At 40.3% G+C, this 23,770-nt stretch overlaps 1 protein-coding gene across 1 annotated transcript in view; it reads right to left on the reverse strand.

Moving 5' to 3' along the window:
* The window catches only part of mei1 (meiotic double-stranded break formation protein 1), a 64,923-nt gene that overhangs the window by 34,166 nt on the left and 6,987 nt on the right, over positions 1 to 23,770 (reverse strand). The window contains exons 4-15 of the mRNA XM_085403286.1: positions 21,554 to 21,627; positions 19,866 to 19,971; positions 15,292 to 15,501; positions 13,689 to 13,867; positions 11,964 to 12,078; positions 11,163 to 11,282; positions 9,881 to 9,980; positions 5,751 to 5,885; positions 5,279 to 5,393; positions 4,687 to 4,778; positions 4,235 to 4,382; positions 3,717 to 3,828 (exon numbers count right to left, since the gene is read on the reverse strand). Of these exons, the coding sequence (XP_085259412.1) occupies positions 3,717 to 3,828; positions 4,235 to 4,382; positions 4,687 to 4,778; positions 5,279 to 5,393; positions 5,751 to 5,885; positions 9,881 to 9,980; positions 11,163 to 11,282; positions 11,964 to 12,078; positions 13,689 to 13,867; positions 15,292 to 15,501; positions 19,866 to 19,971; positions 21,554 to 21,627 (1,506 nt within the window). The remainder of the gene's footprint in view (positions 1 to 3,716; positions 3,829 to 4,234; positions 4,383 to 4,686; positions 4,779 to 5,278; positions 5,394 to 5,750; positions 5,886 to 9,880; positions 9,981 to 11,162; positions 11,283 to 11,963; positions 12,079 to 13,688; positions 13,868 to 15,291; positions 15,502 to 19,865; positions 19,972 to 21,553; positions 21,628 to 23,770) is intronic.

Below are 23,770 nucleotides of genomic sequence, written 5' to 3' on the forward strand. Positions count from 1 at the left end.
GCCATGTCCACCCTATCAGAGTAGTAGTATAGCTGATTAGGATCAACTAGGTGAGACTTACCAGTTGTTGTTGGTAATACATCTCAGATTCTACAGGCCTCTGTTACCATCTTAAATGTTACAGTTTATTACAGAACAATTAGAAAAAGACTGAACAAGTATGACTTGTTTGGAAAGGTTTTGCAAACGTTGATCTGAACAAAGAACAAGACTTCAGCTACAATGACAACACCTCATACCAACACTATCAAGCACAGTTTAAGGGTGATCATTTGGGTTTGTTTGTAATCATGGGACCATTGAGTCGACCATCAGCTTCTCTGTATACCAAATTAGTCTAGATTCAAAATCTGAAGTTCTCTGTCTGTCGGGCTGACATCTAAAGTTTGGCCAAAAGTGAGTCACACAACAGGACAATGATCCCACGCACAGCAGAGTCTGCAGCAGAATGTCAAATCCAGACCTCAATCAGAGTGAAATCCTGCGGTTGGAAGGGAGCTGCGCATAAACAAATGCCCACAAACCTGCATGAACTGAAGCAATGGTCTAAAGAAGAGTGAACCACACTGATGCGAGACACTGATAACGTCACAGAAAAACATTTCTTCAAGATATTGCTGCAAAATGTGGTTCTACAAGCTTCTGAATCACAGGGTGGTTTTTCACAGGACTGCAGGGAGTCCTGACAAAAAAAGGTTTCTTTTAGGTGTAATGTGTGACTGACAGGTTATAACTTGTCATTTTCCAACATGCAGGATTACTGTTTTAAAGCGACATTTTTTCCCCACTCGCACACAATTTTCTCTCAGCCCTGCCTCAGTAGTTTTCAGTGCCTAAATGTAACTAGTGACAGTGAGTAAAAATGAAGGGAATCAGTGAGTTAAAAAAGCAAAACAAAGTGAAAAACACATTCAGCTTTCTAACACAGATGCTGCAGGTCTCACACTAGCGAGCCACGGAGACCTCATGTTTAGACACAAGCTGGCTCTAAAAAAATGCATTTTATGAAACACCGGGATGAAAAAGTGCTGGTAAAACACAGGTGCCATCAGTTCATGATGCCCAAACCTTTGCATTTTTTTAATCTTAAATTAGTTTCCAAGCAACACAAAATAACTTTTAAATTTAATTTAATGAATCACTGAAGACTTATGACAAATTTGCCTTCAGTAAAGGAAAAAAAGGCTATACTGTAAAGCTGTATTTAATATCTTGACCGTTGCAGTGCTTCAGTGAGAGAAAGCACCTCAGACTTATTAGAGAGATGTTTTAATCCCATAAGGGAACTAAATTGCTTTCTTCTTTGTCCATGTGGACCTATGCCACATCTGCAGGAAACTGCTCTGCTTTGATAAGTGCTTCCAGGACAAATACCGAGCTTAGGTTTGTTTATAATGTCACCACATCGGCTTGTCTGGACGCCAGAGGCAACAAGTTCTCTGTCAATTACTGAGTCTCATCGTGCTGACAGCCAATTTTTAAGAGCCTGCATAGTTTTCCCACTACAGCGATATCAAATTTAATTAAGGCATTTAGCCTCAATTTTGATAAATGTAGAATAAAATGTTGATATTACTGTTTCTGGCATCAAACAGTGCAAAAGCCCGATTTTCATTTTGTAAACGTTATCTAACCATATCAAAGGTTCAGTGGCTCGGCGGTGAACACAATATGTTGGTGGTGATGAAATAAAATGAGCTTAATTTCTTTTTATATGATTAGCTGGGAATAAAGCTTTGTGATGAAACTGCTTCTGTTTATTTCATTTAGTAAAACAATTTAAGACTTTAAACAACATTTAAGCAAAGCGTTTAATTGGCCAAGTTGGATTAAACGAACAGGCTTGTTTGGAAATATATTTAGTTTGTATTTTGTATTCCTGTGAAGATCAGACACACGGAGACCTCGAGACTCGTGGTGATGTGGGCTGGCTGTATGTTTCTAGCAATACCACCCGTGATATCTGCAGAGCCAACGATAACAAGACTCAAAGGAGCGGATAATTTAGAAACATGAGCTGTGAGGGCTCTACAAGCCCTTTCAGCTACTGATATCATGAATCTCACTACACTGTAAATGAGTTCTATCAGCCTCCAGACAAACAAATGTGGTATTTACATTGTGGTGTAGTTAGTGCTGCCATGGTATGAAAATTAAGTGTGCTTTCCCATTGCATTGTAAAGCCATAAACTGTATGTAAAAGATGGCAGTAGCCTCTGTAACGCCAGCCATTTTTGAAGCATCAAGCTGACGGTGATTTTTTGGAAATGATGTGGTAAGCAAAGGCTAAATCTTCTTCGTCGTACTTTTTGACTCTAATGCTGACCATTATCCGCACAAAATGAACACCACTATGTATTAAAAACACTTTCCAACTAGAGCAGTCACCTCCTGCTGGTGATTAGAAAGAATGCAGGCATATCCAATATTCGCACTGGTCTCCCTTTTCAGATGTGGAAGCTTTTATATACACAGCAAGGTGAAGACATTCACATGAACTGCTCCACTGAACTTTGTGGTAAACTATTGCAGTTCCTGTTCACTTGTGTGTCAATCAAAAATCGTTTGTTTTATTGTCAAAATGTTTTGTTTACATTATCTGTTAACGTCTGTAAATTCACTTTGGCCAGGATCGAAGTGTTCATAAATCAACTGATTATCGTATTACCGGTATAATAAAGCTAAAATCTAAATGTGCAGGAAACCTGAAGTGAAAGTGATTCACCCTTTTCTGTGAACATTAAAAAAAAACACAAATCTAATATAAATTATATTATTGGCTATACTAGGAAATTTTCATTAAAGGAGCATTCTTTATAATCTTTATAATCCAGGAAAGTAGCTTTATAATTTAGAACAAGTCTTTTGGTGATCTTACAGTAGCATACATAGTAAAATATTTTATTGTGTCCGTGTCAATAACAATGTATTTTTTAAATATACCAAAGTAACTTACATTTCTCTGCTAACATCTTTATAATTTGTGAATAATCTGTCCTATATACCATTTGTTATCTATACAATAAACCATTACAAGAACAACAGTTTAGGAATAATTCTTATAGATGCTGCAACACACAACCTTGCAGCCTAGACAACATGCAGTCATCTGTTGTTTCAGACAAACTGACACATTTGACACTAGACTACTTTGATATACACAAGAGTTCATTTTTGACTCAGTGTCTGCAATGTGCTGAGGTCCTGTGGCTGCAAAACAAACCCAAATCATCACCCCTCCACCACCGTGCTTCACATTAAGTGTGAGGTGTTCGTGCTGATGTTATTTTGGTTTTTTTGTAGAGCCTGGGATGTGGCTCTTGGTTTCATTTGCAAGCTCTTGAGCGTTGCACAGTTTGACCTCGGGCGAAATTGCTCAGATATCCACTGCCGGAAAGATTGTGCCATTCATACTTGAATGTTCCAGACCAGCAAACTGGCAAAAGCTCTGCTTTTATATAGATACTTGGACTTGCTGTTGATCAGTTAATAAAGCTCAGTTGATTAGCATCAGCTGGTTGCTGCTTATAATTCAAATGGAAGCAGCTATGAGTGCACTTAGTATTTCAAAGTACTGCATAGACTCCTGTGAAAACATTCTTATTCAAGACTAAGATTTACCACAGACAAAAAAAGAATGATACCGTACATCATTCTATCATATCATTTCTTATCATGAAACACCTACTGCTGTTTTGAGTTTATTCAGAACTCACCGAGCTTATTTGCAAAGGCAGGCATGAGAGATGGAAGCAGGGTGAACTGGGAAGATAGGATAGAGTAGAAGTTCTGCAGTATGGGGGCACTGGGTGCACGCTCACACATCCTCTACACACATAGGAATTTACAGACAAAAACAAACCACAAACTGTAAACAATTTTTTCCCGTGTGATTGATTTTTTTAGCCTGAAGAGACCCAACGAAATATAACATAAAAACAATTACCAACACTACAGCAGAGGCACTGATCAATAGGCACGCATGTCCATGTGTACGCAAAGCTAATGTAGACAGAGGCTGTGTGGCTGTGCTTATTAATATAGTCATTTAGAGGAGCCGCCAGACGGTGCATTATAATCAGCATGACCTATTTCTCAGAAAACAGCAGCCGGCAATTGATCATTTCCTCAAGTGTTTGGTTACGACTATGAAAGAGAGACACAGGGTTAAGATGAGAAGATGATTAATGTAAATCTGGGTGTACGTGTGTGTGTGATGGTTTTCAGCTCTCACTATAACAGTGGGTATCCAGACAGCGTCACAGCAGCGGAGCAGGCATTGACACAGAGACTCTAGAGAGTCCTGAGCACCGCTGTGCTTGTATGGAGCTGTAAATGTGTTCTCCTTCAAAACAGGGTCTGATGCACACTCCTCAGCCAGCCTTGAACAGATATCAAACACACACAATAACCCGCCTATAAAAAAATACACAGAGATAGATGCAAAAAATATATCTGTAAACACTCATACCAAGGATTTCATTAAGCTCTTCCATCTGCAGTTTAACAGAAAAGATGTAATTCAGTTACTTCTACGATAGTTATTGATTCAGTCCTATTTTCATCTTCTTCATTTTCACCTTTTTTCATCCATATGAGAAAATCTGACAGACATACTGTAAGAAACTCATAAAACTTTGTAAATGCGTTTATTCAGTGATGCCACTGACTTAACAACGTTCTGACCTGCAGGCAGACTGAAAACAGACCAGGGCCTGGAGCAGAAATCTTTCAGACCTCAAAGCCTGGCTGCTGGGATCTGACCTCTTCATTCTCCCCTGAAAATTAACAGAGCGAGATGTTAAAAAGGGAGTGCAGAAAAGAGAGAAGAAATGATGCAAAAGTCAGGAAATCACATCAAACAGAAAACCATCATCCTTTACAAGTACTATCTAAAATAATGGAACCTCTTCATAAAAACAGACTGAAAGAGACCCCTCTGTTATACAAGAATCACCCACTCACGTGTATATCTCTGGTTGTTACTTTAATGTTTCAGCTTGAATATAAGTGCATGCAAACTTGTTGATAGTCACATTAAATACCATTGTTGCAACACTGTTCATTTTTAGCCAGGAATCAGGACTCTTTAAAAAACAGCGGTGACAGACAAAAAAAACGGCATCAAAGAGAGCTCTGTGTCAGTGTAACTTTTGAAAGCACTGATAACCACAGTGGGTGGTGGGGTGGTGGTGACCACTCACTGTAAAACCTGGCACAGATTGACAGACGAGACAGATCTCGTATTTTTCCATTTGCAGATAAAACAAAATCTCACAGAGCTTCGCAGATGAGCGGGGGAGGGCAGCGTTAGGTTGACAAATCTGTTGGTGATGGCCTCTATCAACTTGATTATTGCCTCGTACTGGACTGGTCTGGACTGGTGGTCGAGTCTGAAGAATTCAAACACAAAAGTAAACACTTGATATTATCGGGGGTGGAGTAGGTGGATGGTGCAGGGAAGAACAAGCAAGCGTTGCAGAAGGGCATTGGTGTGGATATCAAGTAGTTCTGTATGTACACCCATGTGTGACCTACACAGAAGTTAAAACAGCTCAAACGATCAATTAAGTGTGTAAGTATGTTTTTACTTTTTTGTGTCATGCTGTGTTGTTGTACATGTCTGCTACTAATGTGTTTACTGTGTGCATAAAGGTCTTAGGCAATGTATCTGTCTGTTTTGTCACTTTATCACTAATAGGTCAGAAAAAATTATACAGAGAATTTGCAGCATACATGTTTGTGTATACCTGAACAAAGCAGAAGTAACGCTGGCTGCCTGTGTGGCTACCAGCAGGCAGGAAGAGGAGACTCCACCAACCAGGACCTCTGAAACTGCCACAAACCCTGCGCCACTGGGGAACAGACGCACACTTGCAGGTTGTCTGCACATGCACACAAACAGACATGTAAAGCATTACCAGGAAACCTAATAGGGTTTTGCTTGTTGAAGCAAAGAATGAAAAAGGAAGACATTTAAAAATGACACATCACAGTGGATCTGAAAGCTGCAGAGAACTGTGCTAAAAGAAATCAGGAATTTTTCACTGATAGGAAATTTTTGACATGAGAGTCAATAAGAAACCATGAAAAAGCTGACCGTCTACTTTTTCTTTTTGCCTGACCTTATCTATAATTCTTTGTCCTGCTGTGCCAATAGCAGCAGTGACTGTTTGCTGAGTCCCTGCCTCCCTCACTCACACACACACAAACTCTCTTTAAGGGCAGGCACACACAATAAACAAATAGTGCTGACCTATCGGCCTTAGAAAGATCACCAGAGTACATCTCCAAGCTGCAGCATCACAGCTGTGCACTGGCTCACTGTTGCCGCAACATTAGTTACACAGAACATCCTAAATAACACATGCATGCACACTGAAGTGTACACAAACACACAAATTGTCGTGCCACCCCTGCGTCATTTAAGCGAGGTAGCTGCGTGCAGGAGGCAGCACACTCACTTACACTTAGCAGTGAATGCACCGAGACAGCAGGCACTATATTCAAATCTAATTAAACTTCCTAACTGTGCTATTAGTTACATTATGTGCACAATGGCACAATCTGTAATCAAACTAACTTTGTATTGGGGGGCTAGAGGGTTGAAAGCAGACTTGTACCTCAGCTAGTTGCTGTCTTGAAAAGTTCAAGCCTGCAGAGCATGTGTGATAATGGTTCTTGTTAGAGCACTGTATTGATTTTTATTCGCTGTGGATGATCCAACCCAAACCCCGACCTTAATAATAACTGAGTCATGTCGGGTGATTCTATATAAAAATATAGCTTTTATAGCTTTACCATTACAATTCAATGCTTTACTCAAAGCCTTACACGTAACATTAACCTAAACCTAGTCTAAAAAAACCCTCCTCAACCTCCTAAAATGTTGGGTCTCAAACTCAAACTGTTTTTCATAAAGACAGATATACAAGTATACACCCGGACAACACACACAGACACACAGGTGCACACACACACTTTAGCTTGTTCAGCACTTTAAGAGCACCGGCCCTGCTACTTTTTACACTTCTACTCAGCGTAAAGGACAAATTTCCCCCTAAGATTATAAAATCTCTTATCCTCTGTATCTCTGCCATGTGACAGGGGAAACGTTCCATTAAAATTATGTCAACCTTGCAGAAACAAGACTCCTGTTTTTACTGGCTTGAGATATATTTTCATCTCCGAGACAGCAGACAGTTAATTCACATCTAATTAAAGTTTCCAGTCCACCGTATTTAACATGTTTTACAGGAGGTAGCGTCTCCTTGTCGGAGCAGATGGAGCTGCGCGCGATGTTCAGTAAACGAGCAAATGTGTGGTGGAGTAAAATCTTCAGCATAATTGGCTGTGGGGTTTTGGTGAAATGACATACACTATGTAAACTTTACAACCACAACTTACCGCAAACAGACAGATGTGCTGATGGTTTAATAATAATGGAATAACTTTTAAAAACGTTACAAAATACACGCATATCTAGCCACAAGGAACATTTTACAAACGTATATAAGTATTGGGTATTGAATCAGTGGTTTAACAAACATTTGAACACTATATTGCCAAAAGTATTTGCTCGTCTTCCTTCACAAACATGTGATGCAGTCCTATCATTTGCAGCTATAACAGCTTCAACTCTTCTAGGAAGTCTTTTCAACATTTATGGAAATTTTTGATTATTCTTTCAGAATTGCATTTGTGAGATTAAACAATGATGTTGGACGAGAAGCCCTGGCTCAGCTCTACTTAATCACAAAGGTGTTACATCAGGTTGAGATCAAAACTCTGTGCATGACAGTCAAGTACTTCCACACTAAACACGCTCATGTCTTTGCAGACCTTGCTTTTTACACTGGTGCACAGTCATGTTGGAACAGGAAGGGGCCATCCCCAAACTGCTCCCACAAAGTTGGGAGTATGAGGCTGTCCAAAATGTCCTGGTATGTTGAAGCATTAAGAGTTCCTTTTAATGGTACTAAGGCACCGAGCCAAACTCCTGAAAAACAACCCCACACCATAATTCCCCCTCCACCAAACTTTACACTTGGCACAATGCAGTCATATAAGTACCGTTCTCCTAACAAACCTGGTCTTGTCCATCGGATTACCAAATGGAGAAGTGCACTTCATCACTCCTTAGAACACATCTCCAGTGCTCTAGAGTCCAGTGCGTGCTTTATACCACTGCATCTGACCTTAAGCATTGCGCTGCTCAGCCATGGAAAGCCGTTCTATGAAGCTCTCTCTGCGCTGTTCTTGAGCTAATCTGAAGGCCAAGGCAAGTTAGGAGGTCTCCTGCAAATGACCTGACCCCACTCTGTGATTTTAAATGTCCTATCACTATCATCAGTGCGTTGGTGGTTCTTTGTGTCCGGGGATGGGCGTCCGGGTACACACCGGCTCACTCCTTGGCGGCCACTTATCGGGGCCTGGAGCCTGGGGCTCGCTCGGGCCGCTTCAGGGGCGGAGTGCCCCCGGTCTCTCGGCCTGGGGCTCGGTCACTCAGGCACAGCTGGCTGCTGGCGGAGCTCACGGGCGCGTCACTGCAACCCCCCCCTGGCTTCTGCTCCGCGGCTGCTGAGTGACCCCTCATCGGGGACTCTCCTCAGCTCTTTCTGGGACAGTGGCGCGGCTGCCCCTCTGTTGGTCTTCCTTGGTCTCTTATGTTCTGAGGGCCTCTGGATGTCTGGAGTTTTGATTTCCTCCATACCTGCTTCATGCCCTGGAGGACGGGGGCAGTGGCCCCCCCACACCCTCTAGCAAATCATTACATGAAGGAACCTTTTAAAAACAAGCGCGTCCATGCTCACAGGTGTACACACGGGTGATCACACACACAAACTACACCCTTTTTGGCTACTACTTCGAAGCGCACTGTGTGCCGTCGATCTTGCATGCTGCACGGTAATGTTTAGTATTTGGTATTTACTGTCGTATTCCCATAAATCATTGTGATGTTGTTTATTCTATTGCTCTCGTTTTCTTCTGCTTGTTTTCTTTTTTTCTTTCTCAACAGGTGATCCAGGTGATCGATATATGCATTTTTTTTCTTCTTCTTTCTCTCTGCTTATTCTGTTGTTGTTGTTGTTGTTTTTTGGTTTTGGTTTTTTTTCTTCTTTCTTTCTTTCCACCAGTCAAGTCTGTCCCGTATTCAGCAAATGAAAATAAAATAAACAGTAAAAGGTGAATCAAATGGACCATAACGGCAAGGCTGGGATGGTCAATTTGGTAAAGTAAATCCGTTGGGCATCTTTCTTCGCCTTTAGACAATAATTCTGATAGCAAAAGGGCCAAACGGGACAGGCAAAAAAAAAAAAAAAGTCCTATCACTTCCGAGCTGTGCTGCTGTCAATCCCAATTGCTTCCCCCTTGTTATAATACCACTAACAGCTGACTGTGGATTACTTAGTAACAAGGAAGTTTCACGACTGGGCTATCATGATTTTGATTTTATACACATGAAAGTGATTGGAACACCTGAATTCAATGATTTGGATGGATGAGTGAATACTTTTGGCAATATAGTATATTAATATCATTTGGCTAATCACCAGCGTATTTTCTGAGGGAGCCATATTGTAAACTGTATAATAACATTTTAAATATTAATCTATTTACTTTGGGATCCCAGTGATTATCATTTCTTCTTCTTCAGTTGCTCCCTTATTTGCCAGGGGTTGTCGTAGCAGATGGATCTGCATATTTGATTTGCCACAGATTTGTCATGCCAATGCCCCATTTGAGGCATGCCTCCCAGAGATTTGTTTGCCCTCCTGGTGACCTTTTTGTTTTGTTTTGTTAGCCAAATGTGTTAACTACTACACTATGGAGCTAGTCAATAAATAGAGTAACTGAAGAAAATAAATATCCATCTCACCTCTCCAGTATTTCTCTAAGGAGCAGCAACCCTTGTTTTGGCACTTCCAGGTTGGTCAGCTGCAAAGACTCCTTCAGACTGCGCACCAAGGACTCCATACCTAGCTTGCAACACAAACATGCTCACTGCTTCAAAGAAATACTCGAACTCTCAAATGAGCAGACACAAAAACAACAACAAAAAAACACTCTCTAACCTTGCTCGGTGCCAAAGTTCTTAAGAGTTGTTGAGAGACTACAGCCTACAGCAAGTTCGCATATTAAAATGAGTGACATGCTCATAAATGTATCACAAAGGATGCACACACAACAGCACTCGCAGCCTTGCATGTTAAACAAACAGAGACAGCGGTACATCTTTCTAATTTACTGCTACACGGAGTCTGCTGCTGTGTTCATACTGACCTAGAGCAAGAACCTAACAGCAACAAGGAGTGGTTAGAGCAGATATCCTGTGTACTGGTAAATTAAGTCTGCATAGCAAGTGTTTCTCAAACTATTTCTCTGGGGTGGTGCTGAAGTGCTGCAATTACTGTGGGGCCTCACATGCATAATCCATTGTAATGGCTCACATCAAAGGCATACAAACACACACACACAGAGTGACACATACACATGCATGTGTCTAAACAATGCTAAGAAATGCAATATTGTGACATTTTTTCCCCAATCAGCAATTACTGCTCGCTTCTGTAACCATTTTCCTAATATTTGGCCATTTTGCCTGATTCTTGTTATATTACAAAAGCACCAGCTGTCTAGATGAAATAACCCAGAATAGAGTAGCAAATTCTATTGGTCTAAATTCAATTTTAATGCGACTGGGAGCAGATGGAGCAGATGCAGATGTCGAGAAACTTCCACTTTGGAGGGTTTATTAAAATTTCCAGTCGCTGTCAGAAAAATTGCAGAGTGCAGCGTCATTCCATCTAAGCTGTCAAGGACCTGTCTTTCCATCAATTATCCAGCAGCAGCTATTTTCAGATACGTTAACCGATATACAACGAAACCCAGGGCTGAAGACAAAAAGCAGAGATGGCATCGTCGTAATTCACTCAGGAATGGTTTCTGATCTGCTGTTTCGGCTCTCTCGCCCATAGATTTAAAAGATGGATGTCGAGACAGATGCACAAAAGTGAAGCCAAAACATTTGAGAAACAAACGCTTCCATCTTACCTTGTTTATGCCATTCGCAACCGGAGCCTCTGCAGTAGTGACATATTTTGTCTTTGCATTCACACAGAGAGATACAGTGGTCGTGCTCCTACAGCCTGTGTTCTCACCGTAAACAGAGTGACACTGGGAGAAAAAGAGGGGCTCCTCAGTTAGTAGCAGCAAGCAGCTGTAGGCAGACCACAGCAGCACCTCGTTGCTACTACAGGCCAGACGGTCAAACAGAAACTCTTTAAAAACAGTGACAAAAAGACAATTTTAAAACTTTGTTTTGTTCTTTTGAACAAAGTTGAAAGAAAAAGAGAGGACAGGGAAGAATTACTACAACACTCTTCTGAAAGTAGGGCAATGTTTTCTTGCACATTAAAGAGGACCTGTTATGCTAATTCCCAGCTCCATATTTTTATTCTTGGACCCTACTAGAGAAGCTTCACATGATTTAAAGTTCAAAATAATATTTATTTAGATTATTTCATCGGGTCTTTTTGTAGCCCATTAGCACATCTTCTGTCTGAAACACGTTGGTTTTACTTCCCTCTTTCTTCTGATTGGCTCGCCCTTGAACAATAAAAGGTCTGAGCAGCAGGCGGGTGGGGCTGCTGACATTATACAGATGGATCGTTGTAACAGTACATATGGAGGTATGTAACTAGGAAAAATATAACAGGGCCATGTGAAACAGTACGGCAAAAATTATGACAATGTTAGCCAAAGCCTCATCAAAAGTAATGACAATAATAATCGCAGGCAAACAGCATAAGAAATACAAAGTGGCAGATAACATAATAACAGGAGTCTGGACAAAGAGAAGGATCCAAAGGGAACACAGAGGAAATCATTAATAGAACAATTCAAAGAAGGCATTAACTCATCGCAGCGACTGTGTTTGTGTGCCTGTGTGTGCGTGTTACCAGGTACGTCAGCGTTGATGAAGGGAGCACTGTACTGACTGGGGGAATGAACCAGAACAGATGCAATACACTTTGCACTGGTCACCTGCAAGTTCTCATCGCCACTCAGAAGCAACTGAAAGACACAATTTAGGTTGTTTTTTTTTCCAATCCTTGACTTAAATAAAGATGCGTGTTAATCAAACAGTGTGCAAGACTTCCATAGTACTACAGTGTTTACACTATAAATGTTTCTTCGATTCTAACGGCTCATGATAGACTGAAGCAACAACTGGCTCCCATCTTCCATGCACTGTGTGGCATTGCAGTTTAGTGTGTTAGTTACCTCTGCCAAGAAGGTTAATCTTGGCAGCATTTGTGTGTGTGTGTGTGTGTGTGTGTGCATGTTTATTCTCTGAGTCTGTAAAGCTCAAAAAGTTTTGAATGAATTCTATTAAAAGTTTCTAGGGGTGTCGAGTGGGGTCATGTTAACAATCCATTCAAATTTGGCTTACATCCACCCAGGTTTTCAAGGTAAACTTAATGATTTATTGGCCGCAAACTGACAAACAGCCTTAAAACCTTATCAACATACAGAAAACACCATTTAAAGTTTTAAAGTATCGTGTCACATTTAACCTTTGACCTCTCCTTCAAGGCCAAGAGACTGATCTGAAGTTCAAAGAGATAATAATGCTATACAGATTTATTGATGTTTCTTGGTGCCATTGTCGATATACAGGGAAGTATATTTTGGTATTCTAAATATTACGTTTGTTTGACCTCTGACCTCATCTTTAAGGTCAAACTTTCAGAAATTCTCTTTTCTCTTTAAAACTCTGCTTAAAATTATGCTGCCTGTTTGCATTGGCACCAATCAAGCAATGATATTGGTGTACAGTTTGTATCTAAATATCATGTCACCTTTGACCCTCGTTTCATTCAAGTTGACCCTACAATATGTTAAATACTGTCAAGAGAAAGAGAACAAGCTGCCTAGTTAGCTAGAAATATACTGTAATACAATCTTATATAATAAGCTCAAATTATTCATGTTCATTTATTTACAAATCAGTACTTATCATCCATTACCTACTCCTACATAATGTTTGTGTAATCAAAGTAAACATCTGTCATGCTACCTTTATCTGATTCTTACTGCACTAAAAACTTCATAAAGTAGATTTAAAAAGAACAAAGAAAAAATGAATAAATAAATAATATAATACTATTCCCCTAAAAGTAAAGTGCCTTGGCGGAGTGCTTCTTGTTTTCGTTTGAATATGTTAAAGTCTGGAGCTACAACATATTGACTCGTGTACCGAGGGGGGATTTATACTTTTGTAAATTCCACACAGAAATGGATTAGGTGCAGATTATATACGGCTGAGGGTGTAGTCGTTTCACCGACAACCAATCCCAAAACAGTGCTGGTCTGACGTCACAGCGTTGATTATTTAGTTAAGAGTTTCATTTAGAAGCAACACATTAGAGAACAGAGCCCTCCATAAAACCTCCCAACGTCATTAGCTGTTCTGTAATGTGAGTCATCACTGAGAAAATCTAACGAGATGTAAACTACACAATGATTTCCCAGACATGAACCACAAATATTTGTCCAGGGTAAAACCCCACTGAATCCCTATTCAAAGGCACAATAATCCAGGATTAGAACTTCTTGTTATGATTATCGTCAGAGCCAGAATGCAGGTCTTGGGGATGAGAGCAGGATGTTTGGACAGAGACCTTTTTCAGTATGAGAGGCAGAAGGCAGTGGTCAGGGGGCTGTTGGTCTTGGTTTTGGCTGAGGCTCTGGCTGTTGTTGGCGAGGATGTCCTCGTTCTCATCGCACATGACCTGACAGCTCAGGCTGTTCATCAGAACTGACACAGCATCAGCCAGATGCACAAGCTGTGACAGCAGGCCTAACAGATGAAAGACAAGCTGTTACAGATACTAATGACACAGATCAGAAGTTTTAAACACGATGCAAAGTTTATACAAAGGCCTAAACATGGCTGAGATCTACACATGCATGTGCTGATAAATACATTCATGTTTTGTCTGGTTTCTTTTTAAATTTAGAATAAAAGGTGCACAAATATTACCTACAGCGTCAGTGTCACCACTGAAAATCGCCACCATTAATTTGATAATAAACTGGGCTATTTCAAATATCACAGAGGGAAGTTTTATATTAGATAATCATTTATAAATATTAAACACCTTCTATAATAATAAAAGTCTCACGGTGAGGGATTTCTTCAGACTCAGCACCGATTTGTAATCATAAAAATACAAAAATGCAACTTCCCAAAGTGCAACATTATTAAAATACAATAATCTTACTTATATATTGTAGCCATTTCCAAATGCTAAATAAAATTAATAATACCTCCTGCTTCTTCCATCATGTTGCTGCTATCGTAGGTAAGCTTGCTGGTATTAAACTAATAACAACAGTTCAGCCATGTTTACTTTGCAATTCCAAACCAACCTCTATTTCAAACCTGCTGTGCAACACATTTTTCTCCCAAGTTATTACAGTGGCATACATTCCAACTTTAAATTTCTGGGAGATAATGACTCTGTCTTATTTTTCGTAAATGTCTGTACCTAATGTAGATCTCAGTTCTGGTTATCACCAAAGCGCACACTGCAAGCTTATTGTCCTTATAAGTCAAAGCTCCTCCAGATAGCAGGACTCTTTCATCTCCACATAATCCTCCCTCTTTCTCCATATAGCTTCGCTCTTAAGGAGATTTGGGGGATTTAGGGAAGAAAACAACTCCTTTTTGTTATTATTAAGCCGTACAAAGTAAGGGAAATTTCTTAAATTACATTTTTTTTTCAGTTCGAAAGGCAGATGTCAAATGACCACATTGCCATTCAAATAAGTCCTCGGCTGTCTTCTCTCAGCCAGCAGGGAGTGAAATTTTGTTTCATACATTGCTACAAATTCACCACCTCTCTTTTAATCTCACCAAGATCCTTGTTTTTAAGGCCTGAATAACAAAAATCTACATGATCAGACTTTTAGATGGTAGAAAACCAATTTCACTCTAGTTAGGTATCAGTTTAATTTGCACTTCAAAAACGCAAATATATGCAATTTTTCATTTAAGCAGCTACTGATGTAGTCAATTATACTTTTAAAAATCTGAAACTGAATGCCTTGAGATTACTTTATGATAATCAACTGTCATTTTCCCAACATGCTGTATCAAATTACATCGACATTACTTTATCCATCTTGTAAAACATACTATGTTATAAAAGGATTTGTTTAAAAAATCACCCCCAAAAAATAAAACTCATAAAATGTATTCAACCAAAATATTTTTCTCACCGACACAATATCTGAGGAGCTGCGGGGAGCTGGCATTGGCTAATGTTTTCAGCAACACATTACACACTCTGTCCCTAACAGCAGAAGGCAAGGACTGGGCTGCTGAGCCCCCAGGAGCTCCAAGCAGTTGGAGCCACACATACACCACTGCACCCTTCAGTGCTTCGTCTGGGAAAAGCAGCGCTGAGCACAGGCGGTCTAACAGGGGCACTGGTGGAGAGAAATGGAAACAGGTAAGTACTTAGAGCACAAGTAAGACACAGGCATAATCATGTGGTATAGTTGTTAAGTGTCTGTATGTTGTTGTGAAGCAGCTGCTTTATTAGGTACACCTGCTTAATTGCTTGTTAACACCATTATCTAATCAGAGAGCAGAAACTCAATGCATTTAGAATAACAAGAAAGCTTTGAGCTGATAGGAAGACAACAGGAACTCAAGCCAAGGTATGCAGAAAATCATCTTTGAATTCACAACATGTTGAACCTTGAAGCAGATGGGTTACAGCAGCAGAAGACCACACCGGGTGCCACTCCTGTCAGCTAAGACCAAGAAACTGAGCTTAAAATTTACAGTGACTCACCAAAACTGGACAACAGAAAATTGGGCAAATATTGGCTGCAACATTTACATGTTGGGTCAGAATTTGGCATAAACAACATAAAATCATGTTGTTTACCTTCTCTCATGGGCTCAGGCAGGCAGTGGTGGATGGTATGGAGGATATAATTTCTTGGCACACTTTAGGCCTTTAAGTACTAAGTGAGTCTCATTTAAACACCACAGCCTCCCTGAGTATTGTTGCTGTATTGTCTATTCATTTATGACCTTCATGTAACATCTTCTAATGGCTGCTTTGAGCAGGATTAGACGATATCTCATAAAGAGATACAGATCATCTCAAACCGGTTTCTTGAACATGAGAATGAGATCACTGCATTCAAATGGCCCCACAGTCACTAGATCTTAATCCAATGGAGCACCTTTGGGATGTGGTGGAACAGGCGATTAACTTCACAGATGTGGACCAACAAATCCACAGAAGCTGTGTGATGCTATCACGTCAGTATGGACCAAATCTCTGAGTTATGTTTCAAGGACATTGTTGAATCTGTGAAGATTTAAGGAAGTTTTGGAAGCAAAAGGGGGTCCAAGTACTATCGAGGTGTACCTAATAAAGCTGCTGATAAGTGCATAAATAGACGTATGATTGCAACATCATGTGACATTTCAAGATATTGTACATTTCAATTACCAAGAAAGAAGTCTGCGAGTATGTACAGAAATGCAGGAAAATAAGAGAAACCCAGAGGTGAAGTAATTGTATTACTGTGAGAGAAGCTCAACAGACACCACAAAAGGACAGTGAGATTACAAAATGGAAAAAGTGCAAACTGCTGGGAACAAGGTGGAGAGTTTCAACTCTAGCTATGACAGACAACGGTGGACCCAGTGTCGGCGGGAAAATTGCCTTGAAGATGAAACGGTTGAAGATTGGCAATTGTGGGAGAGAGCAGAGTTAAACGGCAGATGAGAGTGTGAGCAGACTAGATTGAAAAACTATGCAGGCGTAGATTGGAGCATAAAAATATAAAAACACGAGTACTTTTATAATTATTTTCACAAAATAATTTGAACCCTAACATTAGTTTGTTGCTAGGAGAACTTAATTACTCATAATTTTCTCCTTTATACATCAATGTAAATAAAAGGGCAAAAAATTAAGAATTTAGTGTGAACACACCAGTATACGCGATGGCAGATGAGACACAGGCAGGAGACTGGAGTGGCTAAAGAGGGGTGAAAGAGTCAAATATGTCTAAAACAGCAACAATGAGAATAGTTGCACAGCGGATAAGAGCACAAAGCAACACGGGACTCAGCGAGTGTCGAACATGGAGAGAAAGAGACAGAGATGACAGAGCAGGAGAGCCAAATCCAAGCCAGCTGCTCTCTGGAGCAGATCAAAACCCATGTGAAGCAGAAGAAGCTCCCAGACATGTTTGATTAAACCGAAATATATGAGGCGGCCAAGATGACAGCAAAGCATAAAGAGAGAAGCGGTGGGGGTGGGGGAGAAGAAGGGAAAAGAGGTAGAGGAGGTGGTAACTCCTCCACAGACAGAGGATAAAAAAAATGTAGGGAACAAAATATGAGCTGCAAAAGAACAGATGAGAAATAAAGCGACGTGCTGCTGTTTAATGCCACTCAATGAGAAAGAAACAAACACGGGGGAGGCACGGCAAACAGACAAAAAGGTCGTCTTGTGCTTTCCTTAAAGAAAAGAGCAAAAGTTCATTTCTGTTTACCTTGCTTAGTGTTTGGCTGCCCTACTCTGATGCTTTGAACTACCTCTCTGTTCATCTTCTGATCCGCTTTCTACAGTATTTAACCATCGCTTTGCACTTGTTGCTTCACCCTGCTTCCTCTTTCTTGGTCTATTAAAAAACATTTTAGTTTCTCTATATTTTTGTAAGCACTTTCTAAAAAAAATGTCTTGTGAAAAGTCTCAGCATAAAAAAGTGCTTGCAAAAAACCAAAAACAAAGCGGAAATGCTGAATGCTGAGATGATGCAAAGCTATAGAAATGATGAAACTTGCCATTTAACTGTTTAATTTTAGATGGCTGATATTTTTACATATCAGCTTGTGAGAAACATTTTTAACTTGCACTATTGTCCTTTCCTTCTTTCATCCCTCTTGTTATCTCTTTTTGCCTTCCATTTTTCTTATCTGTTTCATCTTCCCTGTTTTGTCTGTATCCGCTCCTCAATCAGTATCAGCAATACAGAAATCGAAGAGAAAATTCTGGAAGAGAAAAGTCAACGAGTGAGGACAAAAAGAGGGGTTAATCAGTCAGAAAGACAGGCAGCCAGTGAGTCAGACACAGAGGGAAATCTCCTGGGTGCTCTGGGCTTGTGTTGTCATTGCCTTGCTGTTGTCGTTAGTCCAAACAGCCCCACAGAGACTTGCTGAGTGACAGGCCACAGACAAGCACACACAGTCAATAGTGGCAGCCCACATCTTGCATCAACATTGTAACAACTCACCACTACCTGCAGCTGCTGGAGGGAGCTTGGAAAACTCATGAAAATACATGAGAGGTGGACACACATAGCATAATAAAATAACTACGGTGGCTGCCTTTTTGGCATAAGGACCACATTCGCGCTCGATCGTAAAGACAAGCAGTCAGGCGTGACACAAACACAGCACAATGCACACACGAACACGAAGCTGATTGACAAAGCCTAATAAGCACTGTGGAAAAATGATTCGGAGAGTACAAAGATATCATACAGGTGGTTGTAAAAGAGATTAAATCAACAACTGTGCGGGGAGGAGTATCTTTTCAGCTCGCTATACTACAGCTTTGTACCTAGATAAATACATTCATATAGACGGGGAGATTCAGGGAAAAGGTTCGGATGAACATTTGCAGTATTTGTAGCTTTTGCTATTTTACTTTCAGCAGGTGCTGGTATGGGATTGGCTATGCAGATGGAATTTTAAGGTTGGTTATCTCGGTGCAGCTGGAGAGCAATTGAAAAGGTCATAACGGCTAGAGAGATTGAATTGAGAGAGTTCAGGGGAAAGGATATGGAAGATAGACTTGTGTGATTTTTTCTAATTTCTTAGAGGCAGAGGAGGTGGAATAGGGAACAGCATGAGAAAGCTGGTTTCAAAAGTAGACATAGTACAGCTATTTCCATCAGCCAATTTTCTTATCCAACTAGGGGACTCAGGAGGCTGTAGCCTGTCTGAGCTGGTATAGAACGTCCTGGATATGTCGCCAATACATGCAGACAATGCTTTCCATGCATCTTGGATACAGTTTAAGAAGATCAATATAGGCTACGGTGACTGAAATGTAGATATGTCTCTCTAAGACAAAAGTGATCAGGAAAATTATGTATTCCTTTATATCTTCCTCTTCCACTTCAGGTGAACTCTACATTTCGAACACATTCTTGGATCTTAGCCCCTGAAATAATACATTTTTAATTCAGTTTCTGCCTCTCCAGTGCCACAGTGAAGAGTGAAACAGAAACTGCACAGTAAGCTACCTGAAACCTGACCGATCCTGTCTCAACTGCATTTTTAAAAACTGACCTGAATCAACGCACGTCATCAATTTCTTGCAGATACTCTATACATTCCGTAAGGCAAATGAATGTCTTTGCTATACAAAGGGGTCAGTGGCTGTGGCCTGCTACACAGCAGTATGTTTACAGTTTAAAAAGTATTTAGCGCCGGATTATAAATCTCAATGAGAGGAATTCATGAAGCATGAACTTTATAAATAAGTCCACGCATCACCTTTCCACCTGTATCCAGTGCTGGTAAAAACAAAGGGGAAAAATTATGCGTTGCTTACAACATTTCCAAGAACTGTTTATCACTTGACGAGATAAAGTTCACGCTCGTGTTGAGAGACGAGCTTACTGATGTACCTTTCTTGATAATGGACTGTAAAGAAAATAGAAACAAGGATGAAAACAGACTACTACTACTAGGGGCTACGTGTCCCTGTATTACTCTGAGGTCTCACTGAGTGTCATTTCCAGGGTCTCACCATAATGAGTCACAAGGCTCTGGGACACAGTAGGGGCAGCTTTTATTAGGTTACCCAAGAAGCTGAATGTAGGCAGGAAATGCTTCACACTGAGCTGCTCAGTAAGCTAGAAAAAGAACACAGAAAAAAATCATCAGTACTTACACACACACACAGTAATATAAAGGAAATCTTAATGCATTAGATCATAAAGCTCTACAACATCGGTTTGCACGGGTGTCTTAAAGCTAAACGGCTATTTTAATGGTAGGTTAAAAAAAATCTTCAAAATGACCAAAATATATTTTAAAACTACTACAACAACCTAAATATCCTACTACTATGGAAGCCCGTTTCCACCACTAAAAAAAAAAAAAAAGGATCCATAACTCAAAATTTCGAGTTATTTTCTCGAAATTTCGAGTTATTATCTCGAAATTTCGACATATTAACTCAAAATTTTAAGAAAAGCAACTCGAAATTTCGAGTTAGCGCTGCCAATCAGTAATCTACGTGAATGACGTCATTTCCATGTTACCCGGAAGCTGAAGCCCTCAGCTACAAATGCTACAGCTAAGCTACCGGTATTACATCCAGTCGTGAATGCACAGATTGCTGAGTGTTTTCAGCCTGGCTTCACAAATGATGAAATCCCTGTGTTATTAGCTGAATCACATGGTGTTACTATCAGCAAACATACTTTAATTTGTTGGGATCCGTTTTTGAGTGCGCGGTCCTGCGCCATATGCTTCCGGGTAACAAGAAAGCGACCTCATTCACGTATATTTTTGATTGGCAGAGCTAACTCGAAATTTTGAGTTATATTTCTCAAAATTTTGAGATAATAACTCGAAATTTCGAGAAAATAACTCGAAATTTCGAGAAAATAACTCGAAATTTCGAGTTATGGATACTAGCTTTTTTTTTTAGTGGCGGAAACGGGCTTCCATATACTACATATATGTTATTAACCGCTTAAGTTTTTTATTTCCACTCGATAAAAAATCTCTGAAATTATTCAGCGAGAGCTCCACAACAGTAAGGCCAAGCACACACGACAATGGGCTCAGAGGATTAGAGACACTCGAGAGATTTTTGCCTCCTTGTCCCCCATCACCAGCTTTGAGTGAGGTAGGAAACACTCTATCAAAAGCTGACATTTTTATTTCCACCAAATACCAACTGCAAATTGGAGAATTAATAATGGGTAAGTAAACACAAAAAAATCCTACAACTGCAACTCTACCAAATCTGGTGCAAGAAAAATGAAGCATAATAACACTAGGCCACTTCCATACATAGTGATACACAGAAGAAGGGTTAATCTGAGCCAAGTGCTTGCGTGTTTAAACTGAAAAAAATAATAATTTCTTCCACTAACAGTTTGTGTCAAAACTTATAATCAAGCTCTGTTCTTGTAGCATAAATGAGACTTGTCTGCTGTGGCTGGTGTTATATTTTTCTGTCATCATCAGTATACACAGCTATACTGTTTTCCACCTGCAGCAGGATGAGCCTTCTCCATTACTGTCTCCCCCTGAGGTGACACAACAGCAGCAAGAGGGAGACAAGCACACTGTCTGTTTACTAAACAGCCTTGGGAGAGTATGACGCTAGTTACACAAGTGCTATTAAAATTTTTAAGATGTTGGGCATGTTCTTCTGCCTGCACGTGCACATGAGTAGGAGCGTTTCTCTATTTGTCTTACCTGTTTGTGTATCTCATCCAAAACGAAGCGAAATGACAGCTCGCTCTGGAGCTCCAGGAGTAGCTGAACCAGCACTGACGCAAGTAAACACACACACAAATGTATGCATAAACATCACAAATAAGTGCAGTTTCACACTTTCGCACAGTCACTGCAATTACAAGACAGAAAATCAAAACAGTCAATGTTAATGAAAAATCCAGGTGTATAATTTTTGAAGTTTTAAATTATCCTTCAGAATCTTCTACCACTGCTTTAGAAATTTGCATGCGATTAAATGATTCAAACAGGAATTTACTTAAATATGAAGTGCCTTTAAATAATGGTAGTTAAGGAATTTGCGTTACATAAGGCATCGTGTCACACAAGCCTGACAACCACAAGGCGCTAGTGGAAAATGTGCATTCCCTGACTGGGGGGAGGGTTGTGCACTGAAAACTTTGCCATGGTTGGCAGCAGATTGGTGTGGTTGCTCATTACGGTGCAGTCACCGTTTATTCCGAGCAGTAGTGAAACTTGAAGAAGTGCAATGCAAGCTGGGAATGGAGAAAGTAAAGGTTGTGCCTTAATGCTGCCTGCAACCAACACAGTTCAAAAAGTGCAAGTCTGCAGAGAAGACAGCTTCTTACATGCTAACTGCAGCAATCTGCTAGCAACCAAAGGAACTGCAAGGAGATTTTTGGTGCAGCACTGTACACCCTCAATTACACCCTGCTGACTGCCAGGAACCTCCAGTAAACCACTTGCTACCTGTCAGAGAATACAGTTGCCAGCGTTCACTGACCAGTCTCTGGGTCTGTATGAAGGTAGCTGTAGCAATTAGTTTCACAGCAACTGCCAGCAACCTCCAGCAATTTCTTACAGCCCTTTCTTTAAGCCCTTACAAACATTTCTACCGATCAGTGTTAATCAGTATCAGATAAATGTGCCATTATTTTACAGCATACTGAAATTTTAGAGCTGGCGTCTAGTGTGACATTAGCGCCCTGGAGCTCCAGTGGCTCCATGGTTCATGTGTCACATGACGAAGAGTGAGCTCAGGGCATAAGTAGTGCTAGAAAACAATATCATGTTAGGTGGAAGGTTTAGGAACCTTTTTTAAGGTCTAAAAAAAGTGATGGACAAACAGGGATTAGCATTGTCGTGAGTAGGGCTGAACGATATATCGCATTTGCGATAATATCGCGACATGATCAAGTGCAATTTTCTAACCGCAAAGGCTGCGATTATACTGCGATTATATTATACAATTCATGGGCTGCATCCTCCTGAGGCCGCATTTGTAGACCGATTACGTCACAGCGACGCGCCGAAGGCTGTCCAAATTACTACCATATCCCAGAATTCATAGCGCGGCCCAGCCAAACTCCAGTTTCCAGCAATGGCGGCCGCTACTAAGTTTTACTTACTCATACTAATCTTTCTGGGTCACAAAATAAACTTTTAACATATTTTCAGGCGAGAAAGTAGTTGTGTAAACATCAAATATCTGCTCGGTTTATCAAGATATCCCATATTTGCAAAAGTGCTTCGACGTTTTCAGAGGCGTCTGCTACCCACCAGCTCGACAGCTAGCCGGGAGCTCGAGGGTTACTGATGCGGCCGAGAACGGCACAACTCCCGGCACATCATTTTCAGATCACCGCGGAGTTTCGCTGCTCGGGTTAAACGTAATATATAAGTCACTTAGACAACCTAAAAATGTTATTGTTGGGCTTTTTTCAGTGTTTTGTTTGTTCGTGAGTAAATCGGTTTGGCTGAGATTAAAGTTATTAGATTAGATAAAATAAAACTTTATTAATCCCCCGGGTGGGTTCCTCCTTGGTTTTCACACAGCTGACTAAACGTCAAACAGAAAACTTATTAAACAGAAGTATGAGACAGTCGAGAATTTACACCAGTGTCTGGTTATATTTTAGATAGCAAGAAGCAGACGGCCGAGTTTATTAAACTCCACCGAGACAGCGGTGACGCTAATCAGAACTAGACCGTCCAATTTCACGCCTTTAAACTTTAAAGGCGTGTTTGTGTGTGTGTTTATACAATTGCTATTATGTTTGCACTTTATGTGTAATGTTACTGACTGCAGAGATCAGTAAGATGTGTGTATTTTTTATTTATTAGTTTTATTTATTTAATATTATTTTTTAATTGAATGACTGTCTAGTAGTTCACAGATGTCGAAAAACTGAGTGTGGTAAAGCCACTGATTTTTTT

This window comes from Rhamphochromis longiceps, linkage group LG4 (assembly GCF_057381845.1).
Source record: "Rhamphochromis longiceps isolate RC_006_pf linkage group LG4, R_longiceps_female_GT1.1, whole genome shotgun sequence".
NCBI lineage: Eukaryota > Metazoa > Chordata > Actinopteri > Cichliformes > Cichlidae > Rhamphochromis > Rhamphochromis longiceps.